The sequence below is a fragment of the Callospermophilus lateralis genome, chromosome 10, assembly GCF_048772815.1.
Source record: "Callospermophilus lateralis isolate mCalLat2 chromosome 10, mCalLat2.hap1, whole genome shotgun sequence".
Classification (NCBI taxonomy): domain Eukaryota; kingdom Metazoa; phylum Chordata; class Mammalia; order Rodentia; family Sciuridae; genus Callospermophilus; species Callospermophilus lateralis.
This window is the reverse complement of record NC_135314.1, coordinates 132095209-132116410: the sequence shown is the minus strand read 5'-3', so window position 1 is coordinate 132116410 and position 21202 is coordinate 132095209. Positions and strand designations below refer to the sequence as shown.

At 43.2% G+C, this 21202-nt stretch overlaps 3 protein-coding genes across 11 annotated transcripts in view; all 3 read right to left on the bottom strand.

Moving 5' to 3' along the window:
* The window catches only part of Usp4 (ubiquitin specific peptidase 4), a 48963-nt gene extending 48589 nt beyond the window's left edge, over positions 1-374 (bottom strand). Inside the window, exon 1 of one of the 5 annotated variants that reach the window (XM_076867833.2) lies at positions 137-374. In XM_076867833.2, the coding sequence (XP_076723948.2) occupies positions 137-237 (101 nt within the window). In that variant the 5' untranslated portion in view covers positions 238-374. The remainder of the gene's footprint in view (positions 1-136) is intronic. The other 4 variants (XM_076867832.2, XM_076867828.2, XM_076867831.2 and 1 more) reach the window with 4 other exon arrangements.
* A 10130-nt stretch (positions 375-10504) lies between these two features.
* Positions 10505-11633, bottom strand: Gpx1 (glutathione peroxidase 1). The gene is made up of 2 exons (XM_076867475.1): positions 11301-11633; positions 10505-11071 (listed from the first exon to the last, which is right to left on the bottom strand). Exons 1-2 carry the CDS (start codon positions 11547-11549, stop codon positions 10712-10714), a joined length of 609 nt encoding a protein of 202 aa, XP_076723590.1. The 5' UTR covers positions 11550-11633; the 3' UTR covers positions 10505-10711.
* Positions 11634-12619: 986 nt separating this feature from the next.
* Positions 12620-21202, bottom strand: part of Rhoa (ras homolog family member A) — a 47428-nt gene continuing 38845 nt past the window's right edge. For all 5 annotated transcript variants that reach the window (XM_076868790.2, XM_076868788.2, XM_076868787.2 and 2 more), the window contains 2 exons: positions 15476-15606; positions 12620-13860 (listed from right to left, as the gene is read on the bottom strand). In XM_076868790.2, the coding sequence (XP_076724905.1) occupies positions 13687-13860; positions 15476-15606 (305 nt within the window). In that variant the 3' untranslated portion in view covers positions 12620-13686. The remainder of the gene's footprint in view (positions 13861-15475; positions 15607-21202) is intronic.

Below are 21202 nucleotides of genomic sequence, written 5' to 3'. Positions count from 1 at the left end.
CCAGTATCAGGCCACTCAGGGTCACCAGACACCGCCCCCGTCCGTCCCCTACCCAAGTGGAGAAAAGGAGGCCTGATGTGAGGGCCAGAGTTGCGGCCCCAGGCTCTGCGCGATGGAAGGGTGGCCGGGTGCTCACCATTGCGCCCCTCGTTGGAGCGTGGTTCTCATCAAAGCCCCGAGCTCAGACTTCTGGGTCTCTATATCCGGTCGCTCACGGCAGCCTCGGCCTTCCGCCATCTCGCCCGCCACCCCGGCCCAGCCGGCCCGGACATCCGCCCCACGCACGGCGTGCTATGGGACGAGCCCACGCACGCACGCACGCCTGTGCGCGTGCCCACCCCACCTCAGGTCGCTGCCTCGAGCGCAACAAACTTCTGCCATTTTTCCCCCGCCTCCATGCGCCGCTTGTCCCCCACTCTCGCGCGGTGGAGCCCAGAGGAAGACGGAAAAGGGGCGGGAGGTGAGAAGTGGCAGCCAACTTCCTCCGCCCTGCAGGCGGAACCTTGTGCCCGGCTGCTGTATAGCTGTCAAGTACCCTTTCCTGGACTCAGAATGGCGCCCGCTAAGGTCTTCCAGGCCCTTTCCAGCCTGGCGATCTGAAAGAGTCTTAGAGCGCGATCTGCGACCTTTCAAGCATTCCATCCCGGCCTGGTCCTAATTAAACGCAGGAGAAGCTCTGGAACTAAGTGTTCCGATTTTCACTTCAAGTCGTTCCTTTTTCAGCTGGAGGCCTCTTTAGCTGACCAAACATGAGATCGCAATTCCTGCTCCGGCAGCGCTGCAGGGATTTTCGAAAGTCCTAGCTACACTGAGACTAGACGAGGTGGTCTAATCATTAATAGTACTCTCAGTCTGACCCCATCCACAACTAAAAATCATCTACCCCTGGGCAAAATTCGGTATTCTACCCACAGATACTTGCCTAGTCAGGGAGACAAGCAACCACAAAGGGATGATCCAGATGTGTTCTCTACTTGAGGTGCCCAGGCATCTTCTTTTTTAAGAAACTGGTGCTTAATTTTCATTTTGCTTAAGTGTTTGCAGAAGAACATCTCCAGATCATTCGGGTTGTTCATACCCACTCAGACTCCTTAGTAGTGGTAATTGCAGACCAGTTTTCAGTAGCTGACTGGGCACTTCAGTCTTCAGCAGAGAACTGCTGGATAAGCACAAAGGGTACTTGGATGCTTTCAGACCAGTCTGCGACCTCAGGTCGAGTAGCAGTGAACTCAACGAGCAGTCCACCCTGAAATTCCTCTGTGGTCACAATTTTTTCAGCAACAGACTGTTTCTTTTCAATCACTTCAGGATCTCTGTAAAAATAGAGGCCAGGCATGACCTCCCATGGATGTTCACAGGAGACTTTGCCAAGCATGTACATAATTTCTTGGGCCAGCATCCACCACATCAGACCCACAGAGTGAGTTCCTTATTTAGAATCTTATAGTAAGACTCATCAATTCAGTCTGAAAACAGAAAGGCCAAGTAATGCAAGAGCAGCCCAAGTTCAGCAAGAAATATGAAGAAAGGCAGAAAAAACAAGCCACTTTTCAAATGTTCTCATCTTTCTCAAAGTTGTTGTACATTAGCTTTATAATTTTAGCAAGGATTACTATCAAACTCCATTCATTAGGCCAGAGTGGAGGGTTGGTGAAAAACTTGCCTCTCATGTAGCATATTACCTGCATTTGTGAATTTATCACATCCTAATTTATTCCTGGATAAGATACAGTGTCCTAAATGCTGTTTTCCACTCAACCCTGACCACATAAACATACAGCCCTCCTCCTAGAGGGAAAAGTAAGGAGGACTTGCTATGCATAAGTGGCACAGGAGGGTCTCCATTCACTTGTCTAACAGTTCCTGCCATCAAAGAAAAATAAGGCAAATAAGACCCAGTTCCTGCCTATGGTTGTAGCTCAGTGGTAAAGCACCTCTAGGTTCAATCCCTAGTACCAATTTAAAGAGAGAACAAAATTTTAAAGCAGAAAGAAAAAAAAAAAAAAAAAAAAAAAGACCCAGTTCCCAAGTTTCCACCCTCCTAAAATCTAATCTAATCGTATGGTTTAAAAAAAAAAAAAAAATCTAATCTAAATTTTTCCTAAATAATCCAGTGCCAAACAATGTGTGATAAGTGCCATTAAAGGGTATGAGCCAAAGGCTGTAGGAATGCCAGGCACAACCCCAGCTGTTAAAGAAAACCTTTAACTTGATTAGCACTGAGGCATGGTCTTGAAAGCCCTGCAGGCGGAAGCATAGACATAAGGGTATATGTTACAGGAGGGGGGTTTGGAGAGAGCAGAGGGATTTCTAAACAGGCAATAGGCTCAGAGGGTAAGGATTAGGCCAGTTGACCTGAGTGAGTACAGACTACTAAAAGAGCCGAAGGGGATGTGAAGCCAGAAAGGAGGCAGAGAAACCTCAAACTTGCCCTAAATGCTTGGAGTTTTGGAAGCAGAGGCAAAATGCCTGAGGGCACTTAACACTCAAGTGTTATAACCCAGAGAGATCTGTTAGGAACCTCTTCCTATGGCTATGAAGGAGGATAAACATGCGCTATGTTGAGCTTTAAGGACAGATGGTAGAAGGGGAACTGGCCCAGTGAAAGTCCGGTAGGTCATTTGAGCAAATTTACTCTTTTTCTGTTCAGTTTTAGCTAAATGAAATCAATTTGCTCCTCCCTAGGACATATATCTTTATTATTATTTTATTATTTCTTTCTTTCTTTCTTTCTTTCTTTTCTTTCTTTCTTTCTTTTCTTCCTTTCTTTCTTTTTTTCCTACCAGGGATTGAACCCTGGGGTACTTTACCACTAAGCTACATCCCCATCCCTTTTCATTTTTGAAAAAAATGTGTGAATATTTGGGCTGGGGTTGCGGCTCAGTGGTAGAGCGCTTGCCAAGCATGCATGAGGCACTGGGTTGGATCCTGGCACCACATAAAAATAAACAAAATAAAAGTATTGTGTCCATCTACAAATAAAAAAAAATTTTAAATGTGTAAATATTTGAACAGACTTTTATTTAAAGATATAGACATAGTAATCACATGAAACATATTAGTCATTAAGGAAATGTAAATGTTTTCGCTTTTTCACTGCTGTGACCTTATTTTTTTTTTTTTTTTTTTTAGAGAGAGAGAGAGAGAGAATTTTTTAATATTTATTCTTTAGTCATCGGTGGACACAACATCTTTGTTTGTACATGGTTCTGAGGATCGAACCCGGGCCGCACGCATGCCAGGCGAGCGCGCTACTGCTTGAGCCACATCCCCAGCCAAAAATTTTTTATGTGGTGCTGGGGATTGAACCCAGGGCCTTGTGCATGCAAAGCAAGCACTCTACCAACTGAGCTATATGCCCAGCCCCTTATTTTTTATTTTGAGATAAGATCTCTATAAATTGCTGAGGGTCTCGCTAATTGCTGAGACTGGCCTCACACTTGCTATCCTCCTGAACTCAACCTCCCAAGTTCTGGGTTTCTAGGCATGTGCCTCTGGGCCCAGCATGGGACATGTGTCTCACACTGATAACAGAAACCTTTTGGCATTTAAGTAGATATCAGAGTAAAGTAAATGTGGAATTAAAACTACTTTGAATAACCACATAGCAATTACTCCCCTGCAGATAAGAGTTAACACCCAGCTGGTGTAAGGGTTCTGGGTATAATAGAGTGCTTGCCCAGCACAAGCAAGAGTGAATCCAATTCACTAAGTGATGATGGATCTAGGAATCCAACCCTGGCAAGTCCTTTTCTGTGAAATTCTTTGAAACTATTAAAAATATTATCAAATGATAAACACTACCATTAGGCCTGTTATTTATGGAAAAAGAAATTTGGTTGCCAACATTAGTTCAAAAGCTGTATTAGAGATTGTCTGCTTCCCTTTTCTTTTTTCAGTAATTTCTTATATGACATTTATGGAAGTCTTGAGGAAGTAGGACAAGTCCTCAGTACTACTAGAAAGGGAGACAAAACCTGACTATGACATTGAATTGAAAATTTTGGAAAATATTTTTAAGCCAGGAACTTTTCAGAGCTATTAAATGACTGCAAAAATACCATGCTGGGGGCTGGGGTGGTGGCTCAATGGTAGAGTGCTTGCCTAGCATGTATGAGGCACTGGATTCGATCCTCGGCACCACATAAAAATAAACTAATGTATCTACCTAAAACTAAAGATACATAAATAAATATTAAAAAAAAAAAATACCATGCTCTGAGGGGCTGGGATTGTGGCTCAACAGTAGAGCACTCCCTGGATGTAATGTCACGTGTCTATTACTCCAACAACTCAGGAGTCTGAGTCAGGAGAATCACAAGTTCAATGCCAGCCTCAGTAATTTAGCAAGGCCCTCAGCAACTTAGCAAGACACTGTCTCAAAATAAAAAGGACTGGGATGAAGGTCAGTGGTAGAGAACCCCTTGGTTCAATCCTAGAGTGCCAAAAAGAACGAAAACCACAAAATTATTGGTTGTTCCTAAAGAATTATTTAGATTACAAAGTTCTGTAGTTTAAATTAAAATGCAAGGAATAGCTGGGTGCAGTGGCACTTGCCTGCAATCCCAGCTGCACAGGAAGCTGAGGCAGGAGGATTTCAAGTTCAAAGCCAGCCTCAGCAATGGCAAGACAATAAACAACTCAGTGAGACCCTGTCTCTAAATAAAACACAAAAAGGGTTGGGGATGTGGTTCAGTGGTTAAGCATGCCTGGTTTCAATTCCCAGTACCAAAAAAAAAAAAAAAAAAAGGAAGGAATAAGACAGCTGACAGTGCATGCCTATAACCATGGGGCTGTGACCCAGGGGGCTGAGACAATTTAGTAAGAGCCTGTCTCAGAAAAAAGGACTGGAGATGTAAGTCAGTGATAAAGCACCCCCTGGATCAATCACCAGTACTGCCCCAGTCAAAAAAAAAAAAAAAGGAATAAAATGAACTTCATTATTAGAAAGTTATCATCTCCAAAGTCTTTAAACTTTCTTTTGGCAAGGGATGTGACTCAGTGATAGAGTGTGATATACTTTCTTAATTTGTTTGAAAAGCAAATTCTAAAAATTGAGAAATATGGCTAGAGAGGGAGCTAAGTGGTAAAGTGCTTGTCTGACATGTGCTAGGCCACTGGGTTTGGTCACCAGCTCCATAAAAACAGGGAAAAAATTGAATACTGATTAATGTTGTATATCTGTAGTCCCAGCTACGTGGAATTTGAGAGGCTGAGGCAGGAGGACCACTTGAGCCTAGAAGTTTGTTCATTTGTTTGTTTGGATTAAACCCAGGGGTGCTTAAACACTGAACTACATCCCCAGTCCTTTATTTCATTTTATTTTTTAATTTTCTGGGTATTAGGGATTGAACTCAGGGGCACTCAACCACTGAGCCACATACCCAGTCCTATTTTATATTTTATTTAGAGACAGGGTCTCACTGAATTGCTTAGTGTCTTGTTGTTGCTGAGGCTGGCTTTAAACTTGCTATCCTTCTGTCTCAGCCTCCCGAGCCACCTGGATTACAGCTGTGTGACATCGCACCTGGTGAAAAAAAAATGTTTATAAGAACTTAAAACAATGAGTATTTGCCTATGTATTTCTACCATTGTAAGAGTGGCCTGGAGAAAATGACAAGCACGAGGGATTCAACTCAGAAGGAATAATACAGGCATGGCAGTGCATACCTATAACCATGGCTCAGGGATGCATTCTCTATTAAGCCACTTTGTTCTAGGAAGACATATAGGCCTAGCAAAGTGCCAGGTCCCAAAGTGGAGCAATCCACCTATTGCTAATGGAGTTCGGGCCACAAGAATAGAAGTGTTAGGGTGTCTCTGTACACACCAGTAACCCTAGCCACTTGGGAGGCTGAGGCAGGAGGACAGAAAGTCCAAGGCCCACCTGAACAATTTAGTGAGACCCTGCCTTAAAATAAAATAAATCTTACCTCTGGGCTTAATTCCCAGAACTACAAAACATAGGATCTACTTCGTGGTAGAGCATCCCTGGGTTCAAGCCTCAGTACCACAATAAATAAATAAATAGATAGATAGATAGTAAGAGTCAGGCATGGTGGCACACAGTTCTTGTGCATTCCTGCGGCTTAGGAAGCTGAAGCAGGAGGAGTGCTAGTTCAAAGCCAGCTTTAGTAAAAGGGAGACGCTAAGCAACTCAGTGAGATCCAGTCTCTAAATAGAGTACAAAATAGTGCTGGGATGTGGCTCAGTGGTTGAGTGCCCGTGAGTTTAATCCCCAACACTAATAAATAAATAAGAGCCCTGTGTGATAGCTCATGCCTATAATCCCAGCAACTCTGAAGGCTGAGGCAGGAAGATCCCAAGTTCGAGGACAGCCTGGGCAACTCACTGAGATCCTGTCTCAAAATAAAGAATAAAAAGGACAGGGTTGTAACTCAGTGGTAAGTGCCCCTCAGTTTAATCTCTAGTACCTAAAGTAAAGTAAAATAAAATGGGGATGTATCTCAGGGATAGAAACCTCCTGCGCTCAATCTTATCCACAGTACTGAAAAAATAAATGAATAAAATAAAGCAGAAGACAAGGGCTGGAGTTGTAGCTCAGTGGTAGAGTGCTTGCCTAGCATGTGTGAGGAACTAGGTTTGATTCTCAGCACTGCATATAAATAAATAAAGTAAAGGTCTATCAACAACTAAAAACATATTTTAAAAACAAACAAACAAACAAACAAACAGAAGACAAAGCAGGAAGGGAGTCAGAGAGTACCTGGCCTGGCTGATTAGTCACATGCTGTGATAGTCATGAGGATTCATATTGTCTGGTGTGTGAACTTTAATCTTTATTTAGTTCCAAATCATACAGTTATTGCCTTGGCTTTATACTTATCTGGACTTGGCTTTCCTGTTGTATCCTTAGTACATAGTTGGCTAGAAATCACCGAGCACATATGACAGTATTTACAAATAGTTGAGATGGAAATGGGGTAAAACTGTTTAGTTACTTCTTGTCTGTGTTTCTTTAACCTGCCCAGGGGATGTGAAGAAGTAAAAGGCTCTAGAAGTATACTTTAGAACAATTAAATATCTTCTCTGATTTCTTACCTCTTTTATATAAAAATTAGGTACTGAAGAAGGTGAAAGCCTCCCAAAATTGAAATGGGATCACTTTTCTTAATTTGGGAAGTCATGCTGATGAGAATAGAAGCCAGGTGGCATGTACCAGTAACCCCAGCTACTTGAGAGACTGAGGCAGGAGGATAGAAAGTACCATACTGATATACAGATTCCATTCTGGTTTTGCCACTGTTATTAGTCAGTACTGTTTGGGCAGAGAGGATGTGGTACCCTGGGCCCAGGTGTGGCCAGTGTCTTTTCTTTCTCTGATTTTATTACCATCATAGTTTTAACTATGATTAAGTATTTAGATGTTAACTTGTGCATGGTTTAACTTTATTTTTTTAAGTTTTATTTTTGTAGTGCTGGGGATTGAACCCAAGGCTTTGTGCTTTCGAGGCAAGCACTCTACCAACTGAGCTATATCCCAAGCCCTATGTTTTAACTTTTTGTGGTGCTGAGGATTAAATCCAAGACCTCATGCATGCTTGTCATTGAGCTATATCCCCAGCCCTTCTTATTTTTAATTTTGAGGCAGAGTCTTGCTAAGTGACCCAGCCTGTCCTTGAACTTGCAGTCCTCCTGCCTCAGCCTCCTGAGTTGCTAGGCATGCATCATACCCCAGCTCAGTAGACATTTCATGCATAAATGAATGGATGAAGTATCCAAGTCGGGCAAAGTGGTGCACATCTGTAATCCTACAGACTTTGGAGACTGAGATAGAGGATTGCAAATTCAAAGCAAGGCTCTAAGCCATTTGGCAAAACCTGTCTCAAAATAAAAAACAAAAAGTTCTGAGGATGTGGCTCAGTGGTAAAGTGCCCTTAGGTTAAATCCCCAGTGCCAAAAAAAAAAAAAAAAAAAGGAAAAATAAAAAGAAAGAAAAGAAAAGAAAACCACATGTTTCTTGGGTTTTGGGAATGGGTGATGAGGTATGCAAAGGTTGCTCAGGGAAACTCAAGACACATACACACATCACACGCTGGGGACAAAGGAAATTTGGGTAACAGGTACTTCTGTAGGGAGATTTGAATCTTGTCTGTGTTTCTTTAACCTGCCCAGGGGATGTGAAGAAGTAAAAGGCTCTAGAAATATACTTTAGAAAAATTAAATATCATCCTGGAGCCAAATGATCTGTAGAACTTTAGGATACCACCCAGGATATACTTCATGTGTTGTTTGACACTGTTCCAGTATTAGATATTTAGAACAAGTGGACCTGCTTTGTAATATCCCATCCTGCTATTTGTTTGTTTGTTTCTTTTCTTTTTGTACCAGGGTTTGAACCACTGGGTCACAACCCCAGCCCTTTTTGTTTTGAAACAGGGTCTCACTAAATTGCTTAGGGCCTTACTAAATTGCTAAGGCTTTGAACTTGTGATCCTCCTGCCTCAGCCAGCCTTCCATGTAATTTGAATTACAGGCAGGTGCCATAGTGTCCAGGCCACCTTCTAGACTCTTAACCAATAGGAAAGCAGACTAGACCATTCACAGATGTAATTAAGACCACCTGGAGCCTGGCACAATGGAGCTCACCCGTAATCCCAGTGACTTGGGAGGCTGAGGCAGGAGGATTGCCAAATTTGAGGACAGCCTCAGCAATTTAGCAAGGCCTAAGCAACTTAGCAAGATACTGTCTCAAAACAGAAAATAAAATGGACTGGGTATGTAGCTCAGTGGTAATGCATTTTTGGATTTAATCCCTAGTACTAGAAAAAGGCTACCTGTTTTTCTGACAGGAATAAAGATAGGATGGGACTCAGAGGGGAGCAACCTGTTCTTATTCTAACTCAGTTACCTCAAAAGGGTTTCAAAAACAGAGAGGAGGGGCTGTGAGTTGTGGCTCAGTGGTTGAGTGCTTGCCTAGCAAGCATGAAGCTTGATCCTCAGCACCACATAAAAATAAATAATATTGTGTCCATCTACAACACACACACACATATATGTGTGTGTGTGTGTGTGAAATAATTTGTATCCAAGAGAGGGAGCCAGAGCAGGTGCTGAGGGACCCTTCATCTTTTAGTAATCTAAAGGAATACAGGGCTAAGGGCCACAGCAAAGATCCCTGCTTAGGATTTTTTCTTTTGGTAAGCTGAGCCACATCTCCAGTTCTTTTTATTTTGACAGTTTCTTTCTTCCTAAGCATAGGACCTTGCTAAATTGCTGACGCTGGCTTTGAACTCCCTATCCTCCTGCCTCAGCTTCCCTGAGTTCCTGAAATAATATATGTGCCACAGCACCCAGCAAGATTCCTGCTTAGGGCAAGGGAAAAATTCCTTGAATTGTTTCAAACATAGGAAGGGCCAGGAACTACCAATTAGGACACACATTTTGGGATCCCTGAACCTCAGGACCATACTCCAGACTGAGTGATACTGCTCACATACCTCTTGTCTGCCTAAGCAGAAGCTGTCCTTGCATTGATAGGAAAATAGCTCCACAGCTGTCTTTAAAGATTATTGGCAGCAAAGTCAACAAATGGAGGGGTGGGACCTAAGCAGGTCTGAGTCAATAGCAACACTTGGCTTCTAAGATATGATCCTATCCAAGGCCTGAAGGTGCAATTGCACCTCAGTGCTGGGTTCTAGTCAGGCAATTTACACTGTACACTATTACTCTGAATATATGAATCGCAGCAACTGGTAAGGGCATCATCAAAGCAGATAAAAAACAATTTGGAAGGATCTAGCAAAGTAATGGGAAACTTTTTTTTTTAGTTTTCGGCGGACACAACATCTTTGTTTGCATGTGGTGCTGAGGATTGAACCCGGGCAGCATGCATGCAAGGGGAGCGCGCCACCGGTTGAGCCACATCCCCAGCCCAATGGGAAACTTAATATTGCACAAGTCTTGCCAGACATGGTGGCTCAAGCTTATAATCCCAGTAGCTTGGCATGCTGAGAAAGGAGGATGGTGAGTTCAAAGTCAGCCTCAGCAATTTAGCAAGGCCCTAAGCAACTCAACTCAGTGAAACCCTGTTTCTAAATAAAATACGAAAAAGGGCTGGGGATGTGCTTAGTGGCTAAAAGCCTCTTAATGTCAAAAGAGGTTATGTGGGCCTAACACTTGGTGAGATCCCAAAGTCTGAATGTGAGTGGGGCCCATGTTTGTGAAGGTCATGTTCAACAAATTCTCCGAAGGGAGAGGCTTAATACTGGGATTAGGCAGTTGGCCTTGTCTGGGTGTCTTCCTCTTTTTTAGAGTAAGGACTTTTGCTGTAACAAAGCCTCAGAAAGGCCTTGTCGAATGTTCTGGCAGAAGGCAAAGCATAGACAGAAGTGAGGCATCCCACATAGGAAAAAATGGATTGCACAGGATGTAGACCAAAGGACAAAGAAATTCAGATTTGTAGATTAAGCTCCTACCTATATGATAAAGAGGTTGTATGAAAAGTGCCCTCAGATGACACTGACAAAGAACAAACACACAATTTCGTGTCAACCAGCACTTTATTAGTGGTAAAAATTGTCTTGGTGTAGGCAGAGAGGAGGCAGGGATAAACAAGCTCAGCGCCCTTCTATGGGGATTTTCCCGGAAATCAGGCATTCCTCAATGCAGATTTAGAGTAAACACCATCATGGATGAAATCCCCACAGAAAGCAGCTGGCAACTGCCAAGTCAGGATAAGAGGAGTGTCCTAGGCACTGCTGGGCATCTGAGACAGCAGGGCTTCAATGTCAGGTTCTATGTCGATGGTCGGAAAGCGGCGGCTGTATCTGCGCACCGGCACACCGTCAGGGCCCACCAGGAACTTCTCAAAGTTCCAGGCAATATCATTGCGGCACACCGGAGACCAGATGATGAATTTGGGGTCGGTCATGAATGCACTGGGGTCATCGCTGGGCACTGGCAGGGCCTCCCGCAGGAATGCGAAGAGTGGATGTGCCTTGGAGCCATTCACCTCGCACTTCTCGAAGAGGGGGAAATTGGGCTCGAACCCGCCACCGGGTCGGACGTACTTGAGGGAATTCAGAATCTCTTCGTTCTTCGCATTCTCCTAAAGGGAAGCAAGGGCAGCTGGGACTCGGGCCGCGAGAAGTGAGCCCTTCAACCCCAAATGGGGAGTTTTTCGATGAGTCACCAGGACGTTGCCCTCCTTGCAGCCGCAAGGAGCACCGGAAGGGAAGCCGGTGGCCCGCCTCTTCACGCAATGGGCCAAAGGCTACCAGGCCTGCGCCCCCAACAAAGACTGCATGCCCACCCTTAACCCACCCCATCCAGCGCACCTGATGTCCAAACTGGTTGCACGGGAAGCCGAGCACGACCAAGCCCCGGGGCCCGAGGCGCTCCTGTAGCTCGTTCATTTGGGTGTAGTCCCGAAGCGTGGTGCCTCAAAGAGAAGCCACATTCTCGATGAGCAGCACCTTGCCCCGCAGAGAGCCCAGACTCAAAGGCTCCCCGCCAGCCAGCGGGCGCGCGGAGAAGGTGTACACTGTGGACTGGGCCGCCATTGTCGCCAGCCTAGTGGCACACATGGCGTGGGTGTCAGGGAACTGAAAGAAGTTTATCAGCACAGTTGGGGGACCCAGGCAGTGCCTTTTAACGGGTCACGGCAAGGGCACGTGACACCTACACTTTTCCGGCCCTCCAGCCCGCTGCAGATCTTACAGTCCCGCCTCATCCGGCCTCCGCCCTCCCCAAGGGCCTCGCCCCTCCCCATGACTGCGACTACCGGGAGGGTGCGGCCCAGCGGAATGCGGTCTTCACAAAAGCCAGGCAGAGGCTAGGGCATGTCTGGTCTGGCTCAAGCAACCCTGCACTAGGCTGGAGACGGCTACCCTGGTTCCCGCTGAGAGCCCTCGAGGCCCCAGAATTCATTCTTAAAATGTTTCTTAGGTTGTGGAGTCCGGCCTGGGAGATTGGCCGCCGCCGTGGAAGCAGCTCATGCACAAAAAGCCCTCCATCTTGTGCCCTTGCAGTATGTGCCCTACTGTCGCCAAGTATACAGGTTGACTTGCAGAGTTGGTGCAGTCTACAAGGGCTTCCAAGGCAAGTAGTTCTCTAATGAGGCTCTTTAATTTTAGGAAGGTCAAACTGGAGGAGGGGTGGGGCAGGGCTCCATCCTGTAAGACAGTTTTTACTTCCCAATATTGTAGGGCTTTTGGGGGGATACTCATATCCAGGCCTCTGATTTTCCTTCTACCTTTCTGCTCCCAGTAAAGGAACACCCTTAGTTTTTCTATTAACAAGTAGTGTCAAAACCTCTTGGGAGTGAAGCTCCCTGCTCAACAGCTCACTATGGCCAAGAAAATTCAGTGGCCCCTTCATGTCTCACTAGGCTCATTCCCACTCCACCCATCATCCATGCTTGGAAATTCAATTGACACAGGATAATCATCTCCATGTTCTTGGGAGAAGCCAGATTAGTGCTGAATATGTGTGTGTGTGTGTGTGGGGGGGGGCTCTACCCCTTTGCAAACAAGCTGGTATTTTACACATACCCTGAAGGAACAAACCTCTCCAGGGTGAGCCAGGCCAGGAGGGCTGAGCCCATCCTCCTTTCCCAGCCCTGGAAAGAGCAAAACACACACCAGGATACAGGAAGTTTAGAAAACTGCCTTTATTCTATTAGTTGGAAAAATTAACTGGTACAGAAAAAAAGTTTAGTCAGCTGGAGAGAAGAGAAAAACCAAGTGCCACCCATGAGAACTGGTGGTTCCTCTGGGAGGGAACCTGGATACAGTGAGAAGAAAGGAGCATTGTGAATAAGAGCCAGACCCTGCAGTCTAGGTGAGAGGTTATACCACCTTCAAGTGTCTAATTGTTTCAGGCATGAAACCAAATTCCTGTTTACTTAGCCCAGCTCTGGAGAGGGGTACTGGGAAATGTGGGGCCAAAAAAGGGTGATATGGCCATCTTTTATCAGAGAAAGTGACAAAACGGGAATTTTAAAAATGAATTTTCCATCTGACTTTATTTCCAAATACACTTTCTTTTTTAAAAAACCAATACACTTTTCTGTGGGATGACAAATATCAGTATTAGGAAATCCAATTATACAAAAAATACTACATCTAATCTGGGATAGATATATTTATTTTTGGTAACATACATTAAGTGGCACTAATTACACAGTAACTATAAGGTAACTAACAGAGTAACAGAACTGTAACTCTGCCACAGCTGCATGGACTTGGGCCTTTCTGGCTGAGTACACTTTCAAACAACTAAATGCTCACCCCAGAGCTATGCCAATGAAATCGGCTGAGGAGTAAAGCTCCAAAGTGATGACTCACCAGATTTCCTTGCAGCTGACAGATGATAGGCAGGACATGTTAGTTATAAAGTAGTTACAGCCTAATTCACAAAAGTTACCGTTTCTCTTTCTAGAAAGAAGCAAGAAGTTAAGAAATTCTTTGAATTAGCGCCTGGTGTGTCAGGTGGAGTGCAGAGAGGGCTGTTAGAGCAGTGTCAGAAGAACTCTGGCAGGTCAGACAGGTTGGACATCATTATTAATCATGGTTTGGCTTCTAAATACTGGTAGCAAGATGACTTCTGATTTGTAATCTTAGGTAAATTATAGATAAATGAAAAAGGCCAGTAATCATATACTAAGATTAATAAACAGCACTTCAAAATTAACCGCATAAGGGCTGTGCTTGCAGCAAGGTTTCACAACACAAGGCACCCAGATTTTTTCTTCCCACGTCTGGCTTGCAGAGCAGCTCTCGTGGCCATTTCAAAAACCTCCCTCACTCCATCTTTGGTCTTTGCTGAACACTCCATGTACCCAAAGGCGCCAATCCTGTTTGCCATATCTCTGCCTTCTTCAGGTTTTACTGGCTCCTAGAAAGCAAAAAAGAATGTTTTCAGCAAATACTGTCAAATATACACAGTACAGAATATTTAAATTCAGCTAAGTTTTTTTTTTTTTTGAGGGGGAAGATAGGGTCTTGCTATGTTGTGAAGGCTGGCCTCAAACTCTTAAAAGACTCAAGTGATCCTCTGGATTTAGCCTCCTGAGAAACTGGGACTAACACTACACTGCATCAGAAACCCTTTTGTTGTTGTTAAAACTGCCAAACTCCCAGATTTAAACTTGTTTTATGAAAATTCTGGAATTGGTATTCACCCCACCCCCAAAATAAAATCTCTATTAAACACATTCTTCTCTGGAAAGTGAGATAAAGAGGGAAGAGATCAAGGGAGTCCTGGAAGATTAAGGAAGGAATCCGAGACAAGCCCTTGGGTCTTCCTATAATTAGCTTTACAGAGGACCAATGTCCATGGACAGAAATAGGGCCTGCCCTTGATTTTCAGGTAGTAAAACCTCAGTGGCTTTCTTGGGTTGAAGAGATTGACAGTATTTCTATAGTGTGGAAGTTCTACCATTAGGCCATCTGGCTTCTGAGAGGCTGAGATGTCACCACCACCACTATTATTACTTCATTATAAAGACATTAGGTTAGGGGCTGGGGTTGTGACTCAGCAATAAAGTGCTCACCTAGCATGTGCAAGGCCCTAGGTTCAATCCTCAGCACCACATATAAATAAATAAAATAAAGGTATTGTGTCCAACTACAACTAAAAAAAAAAAAAAAAAAAGACATTAGGCTTTCTCTTTGGACTTCTTGCCTTCAGGATTTCCTTATCCTTCAGTTGCCACTAAATTATCTTTGGCCTCACATGAACCCAGGTAATAACTAAAGAGGGAAATCAAGAGCCTGAGGGGCTGGGGATGTGGCTCAAGCGGTAGTGCGCTCGCCTAGCATGTGTGCGGCCCGGGGTTCAATCCTCAGCATCACATACAAATAAGGATGTTGTGTCCGTGAAGAGCTAAAAAATAAATATTAAAAAATTCTCTCTCTCAAAAAAAAAAAAAAAAAAGCCTGACAAAGGTCTTATATTTGAGGCATTGGGTACTGTTGGAATGTTTTCTTCCCAGGCTGATAGTCCTCAGGGGCACAAGCACCTCGAAATAGAGATTCCATGCTGGGCATGATAATGCACACCTGAAATCCCAGAAACTTGGGAAGCTGAAATAGTAAGAACTCAAGTTTGAGGGCAGCCTAGGCCATTTAGCAAGGCCTCAAGCAGCAACTTGGTGAGACCATGTCTCAAAATCAATAAAAAATAAAGCATTGGGGAGGTAGCTTAGTAGTTAAACACTCTGGGTCCAATCCCTAGCACCAAAAATAAATAAATAAATAAAAAGACATTCCAAGGATGGAGGATGTAGCTCTGCAGCAGAATGCTTGGTGAGCACTGCAAGAGAAAGGGGAGAGACACATTTCATTTCATAAGACTTTCTCAGGGCTCTTCTATGCAGGTACCAGTCAATGAAGTCCAAATAGATAGAGAAGGATTTCTGGGTCTCTCTAAACAACTTTATTTGAGGGTTTCTGCCAGGTGCCCAAGTTAAGAATGCTACAGGAAGACAAAACCCTATCCTAGAACATGCCTGCTTCATCTTGGCTAACTCCCGCCTTGTGTGCTCATCATTCCGAAGATCCTTCTTATTCCCAACCAGGATGATGGGTACATTGGGGCAGAAATGCTTGACTTCTGGAGTCCATTTTTCTGGGATGTTTTCTGAAAGAAAAATGCACAGAATTTGGGGATACAAATTCCACCTTAAAGAATCTCCAAAAGCCCTAGTTAAATTGCACAGATACTTCCTTTGAGAAGTATTTTGAACACACACCTACTAGTATCTAAACTACTTGCTTCACATGCACAAGGCCATGGATCAAATCCCTAGCAGCGCGCGCGCACACGCACACACACACACACACACACACTCAAAAAAGTGTTGCATTCCTCTGCAGGTGGGGCCCAAGTAAGGACACTGGAGGAGCAAAAGATCTAAAACATAGGTTGGTGTCACATGGTATGACTTGTCCCTGAGAGAGGGATCCTTGCTGGCCATGCCTATCATTGCTAGCAGATAAATTCAGACCCCAGCTTATAGAAGATTTCCCCATTCTGGGTTTCTAACTGGCCCAGTTCTATCTTGCTCACAGGCTCAAAGCATAACCTCCACCCCGCAGATTACTGGTATTTCAAATGACTCAAGAATGACATTGGCAATACTGGGAATTAAACTCAGAACCCTGCACTTGATAGGAAGTGCTCTACTATTAAGCTACATCCTCAGCCCTTTTTATTTTTTATATTTCTTTGAGAGAGGGTCTCACTATTTTTTTCAAATTGTGGTTCTCTTCCCTTAGCCTCCCAAGCACCTGGAATGTGCTACCATACCCAGGTATGAAAAATGACTGAAAATAACAACAACAACAAAATAATAATAACTGTACTACTAACTGTAATTTCTTTCCAAAACTGTATCATTCTAATTTAAAAAGGTTGTACAGGGCTGGGGCTGTGGAGCAATGGAAGAGCACTTGCCTGGCATGTGTGAGGTGCTGGGTTCAGTTCTCAGCACCGCAATTAAATAAGCAAGTAAATAAATAAATAAAGGTCCACTGACAACTAAAAATATATTTAAAAAAAAAAAGGTTGTATATACTTTATGATGGATGAAGGGTCTAAGTTTAACCTCCTATGCCACCTTAGTCATCTCAGTGTTAAGGATAATTTTAAAATTGAGATGATAATAATAATTACCATATATAAGGTTACTCTGAGTCAATACATATAAAGTTCTTAGTATGATAATCACTCAAAGTGTACCTACTGTTATTGGAGACTATTTTAAAAATAAACTATTTACTCTCTGACTTCCAAGACAAAATTACCAAAAGGAAAGGGCTATTTAGAATATGGAAAGATGCTATATCTTCTGGACTTCTGGATGAAAGACTGTAAGGTAGAGAAGTAACCCAAGTGAGGGCAGAAAAATCTCATAAACCAATGCTCCATTTTTCAGCATTCAAGATAGATGTTCAATTACTTCCTTTGCTACAGCAGCTACAGAGTCAATTATATTATGAATGTAATAATTTGAAATTCAAAGCCTTATTGTTGAACAAAGAGATTCCCAAAGAACTGTAGCACCCCAGCTTTTAGAGCAATAATGAGAAAAGGGCCAGCACATCTAACATGAAACCAAATAGTTTCTGGATGAACCCTATTCTCATTCCTGCATCTGTGGTCAGTTCAGGTACCATAGTGATACCTTTAAAAGGTGAGATTACATCACTTCCTTAATTCAATCTTTTTTTTTTTTTTTGCAGGGGACAGATGGGGTGAGTGTGTACCAGGGATTGAAACTAGAGGCGCTTAACCACGAAGCAACATCCCTGATAGTTTTTTTTTTTTTTTTTACTTTGAGACAGGGTCTTGCTAAGTTGCTGATGGCTGGCCTCAAACATGTGATCCTCCTGCCTCAACCACCTTAACCACCGGAATTACAGGCATGTGCCACCAGGCCCAGCTTCCCACCTTACTCTTGATGAAAGGAGAGGTCTTTACCCTTAGCCCCATCTCCTCTGCTAGAGCAGTACTGTATTCCTTCCTTCCTCCTCCTGTCTCATGTCTTGATGACTCTGTGTCTGCTTTCCCCTCTACCTAGAAAGTCCTTTTGTTGGATATCTATGAGCCTCCTTCAACTCCTGCTTCTCAAAAGCATAGAACAATGAATTATAAAACTTTTCTACTAATGTGACTTTTCTACCTATTGTGGTCTTTCATTGAAAAGACAAACCTTTCCATATTCTAAATAGTGTCTGCCTTTTAGTTATTTGTCTAAATAACTAAATCTCTGCTTAAAGGTCATCTTTTCAGTGTTATTGCAATTGATCATCCTTTTAAAATAGCAGATCACCATGGTCCAACACTATCAAATTTTTTTAAATTTATTTTTTAGTTGTAGTTGGACCCAATACACAATTTTATTGTTTATATGTGGGGCTGAGAACCGAACCCAGGGACTCACACATGCTAGGCAAGTACTTTACCGCTGAGTCATAACCCCAGCCCCTCAATGTTTTTTGTAATGTTTTATTTTATACTTAGACTTTTTTTTTGGTACCAAGGGTTGAACTCAGGGGCACTTTAACCACTGAATGACATCCTCATCCTCCTTAATTTAAAAAAGAGTCTTGCTAAGGTGTTAAGATTGGCCTCAAACTTGCAAATATTCTATTCTCAGCCTCCCACCACTGGGAGGACTGTGTCCACTGAAACCAGCTTGTTGTCCTTTCTTCTTCTTCTTCTTCTTTTTTTTTTTTTTTTTGGTACCAGGGCCAAACTGCTGAGGTTAACTTTGAACTCAAGAACTTCCTGGCTCAGCCTTCCAAGTCCGTGGGATTACATGCCTGGCCACTTGTTCCCCCCTTTGTCTTTTTTGTTTTCCCTTCTGTATAAATTCTATTAGTAGATGCTCAATAATTACTTGTTAAATATATGAAATTATATCCTGCTCCTGGAATTTTGGGCACATAAAATTATAATGAATTCTGCACCCCCCCAATTTTTTGAGGGGCATGGTACCAGGGATTGAACCCAGGGACACTCAACCACTGAGCCACATTCCCAATCCTATTTTGTATTTTATTTAGAGACAGAGTCTCACTGAGTTGCTTACAGACGTGCATGTGCCACCGTGCCCAGCTGAATTGCCCTTTTGATGAATAATTTCAAACTTTTTAACCTTTACTTCAGTATGTCAATCCCCTATAACCAATCCACCCCCCGGCCCAAAATAGAAATCTGATCATATCAGGTCAAATCACTTTATACTTCTGGATGGCCTTTGAGAATCCTAGAAAGCCAGAAAAAGGAACCTTTTTTTTTTTTTTTTTTTTTTTTTAGAGAGAGAGAGAGAGAGAGAGAGAGAGAGAGAGAGAGAGAGAATATTTTAGTTTTCGGCAGACACAACATCTTTGTTTTTATGTGGTGCTGAGGATGGAACCCGGGCCGCACGCATGCCAGGTGAGCGCACTACTGCTTGAGCCACATCCCCAACCCAAAAGGAATCTTTATCTAGTTCAAGGGTCACAAATTAGTAGATGCTCAATAATTACTTGAGCATCTACTAATATCTACTAGAATTTTTAAATTATTGTTCAAAACATTACATAGTTCTTGACATATCATATTTCATACATTTGATTCAAGTGGGTTATGAACTCCCATTTTTACCCTGTATACAGATTGCTGAATCACATCGGTTACACATCCACCTTTTTACATTTTGCCATACTAGTGTCTGTTGTATTCTGTTGCCTTTCCTATCCTCTACTATCCTCCCTCCCCTCCCCTCCCATCTTATCTCTCTACCCCATCTACTGTAATTCATTTCTCTCCCTTGTTTTTTTTTTTTACCCTTTCCCCTCACTTCCTCTTATATGTAATTTTGTATGACTCATTGTTATAGAATTTATTTTTAAGTTAAGTTTTACTGGAACCCATCCAAGCTCATTCATTCCCATGTTTTCTGTGGATGCTTTCATGCTACAACAGTAGAGGTGAGTAGTTATGGCAAAGTTAAATCATGGCTGCAAAGCCAAAAATACTATTAGTTTTTTAATAGAACTTTGCCAACCTGAGATCCTTAGAATCTAGAATTCAGATCAACTGCCAGTGAGACAGCAGAGGCTCCAAAAAACAAACTGTTTATAATCACAGGGTTAGCCAGAAGCAGGGCTTAAACTCAACAGCTTCCTTTCTTTCTCACTAGAGAGTCACTGGCTTGCTTTTATATTATTTTTGATACTGGGGATAAAACCCAGGGTGGCCTCTTGCATGCTTCAAAAGTACTCTGCCACTGAGCTACACTATACCCCAGTCATTTTCTGAATTTTTATTTTTGAGACAGAATCTCACTGACTTGCTAAGATTGGTCTTGAACTTGCATTCCACCACAGGGCTACAACCCCAGCCCTTTTCTGACACATTTTTAACTGAGGAAAATTACTGGTGGGATTCTACCCCAACTCCCTAACATAGGCACTCTATGTATGAAATTCTCCTGCAGTGACATCAAGCAAGGGTATAGCATTCTTCTGCACTCAGATGTGTCTGTATATGCAGGAGATCAATCTCTTTGCCTATTTATTTTCTATTTTTCCTCTGTTCCCTAGGGCCTGCCCTCTGTGGAAGGGGCTAGCATAAACAAGCCATGATGCTAGGTGTGACGGCACACACTTGTAATGCCACCAACTTGAGAAGCTGACGCAAAACCCTGTCTCAAAAAAAGGGGTGGGGGTGGGGGTGGGGATGTAGCTCAGCAGTATAGTACCACTGGGTTCAATCCCTAGCACTTCAAAAAAACAAAACAAGAAAACCAAGCCATGGATAGTGAACAAGCAGAGGCTAAAGATGTCCTTTGAGAGTAGGAGACATTGTTCACCAATCACCAGTCCTCCCAGTACTGGGGATTAAACCCAGGGGCACTCCACCACTGAGCTACATCCCCAGCCTTTTTTGGGGGTACCAGGGATTGAACTCAGGGGTACTTGACCATCGAGCCATTTATTTATTTATTTTTATTTTAAAGAGAGAGAGAATTTTTAATCTTTTTTTTTTTTAAGTTCTCGGCAGACACAACATCTTTGTTTGTATGTGGTGCTGAGGATCGAACCTGGGCTGCAGGCATGCCAGGCGAGCGTGCTACCACTTGAGCCACATCCCCAGCCCGAGCCATTTATTTTTTAATTGTAGTTAGACACAATGCCTTTATTTTATTTATTTGGTTGTAGCTTAGTTGGTAGAGTGCTTGCCTTACACACACAAGGCCCTGGATTCAATTCCCAGCACCAAAAAAGAAAAACAAACCAAAAAAACCAAAATTCCTTAACTTTATTTATTTTTATGTGGTGCTGAGGATCAAACCCAGGGCCTCACACGTGCCAGGTGAATGCTCTACTACTGAGCTACAACCCCTGCCCCCACAGTCCTATTTTTTATTCTTTAGAGACAGGGTCTCACTGAGTTGTTTGGGGCCTCGCTTTCTGCTAAGGATGGCTTTGAACTAGTGGTCCTCCTGCCGCAGCCTCCTGAGCCACTAGAATTACAGGTGTGTGCCACCATGCCAGGCATCCCCAGCCTTTTTATTTTTTATTTTGGACAGAGTCTTGATAAGTAGTTGAGGCTGGTGTCAAACTTTGGATACTTCTGTCTCAACCTCCAGAGTTACGAGGATTATAGGCATGTACCACTGCCGCAGAGACAGAAGAGGAACAATATTTTGTTCTGAAGGTGGTTTGTCCTTAAAGAATTATAT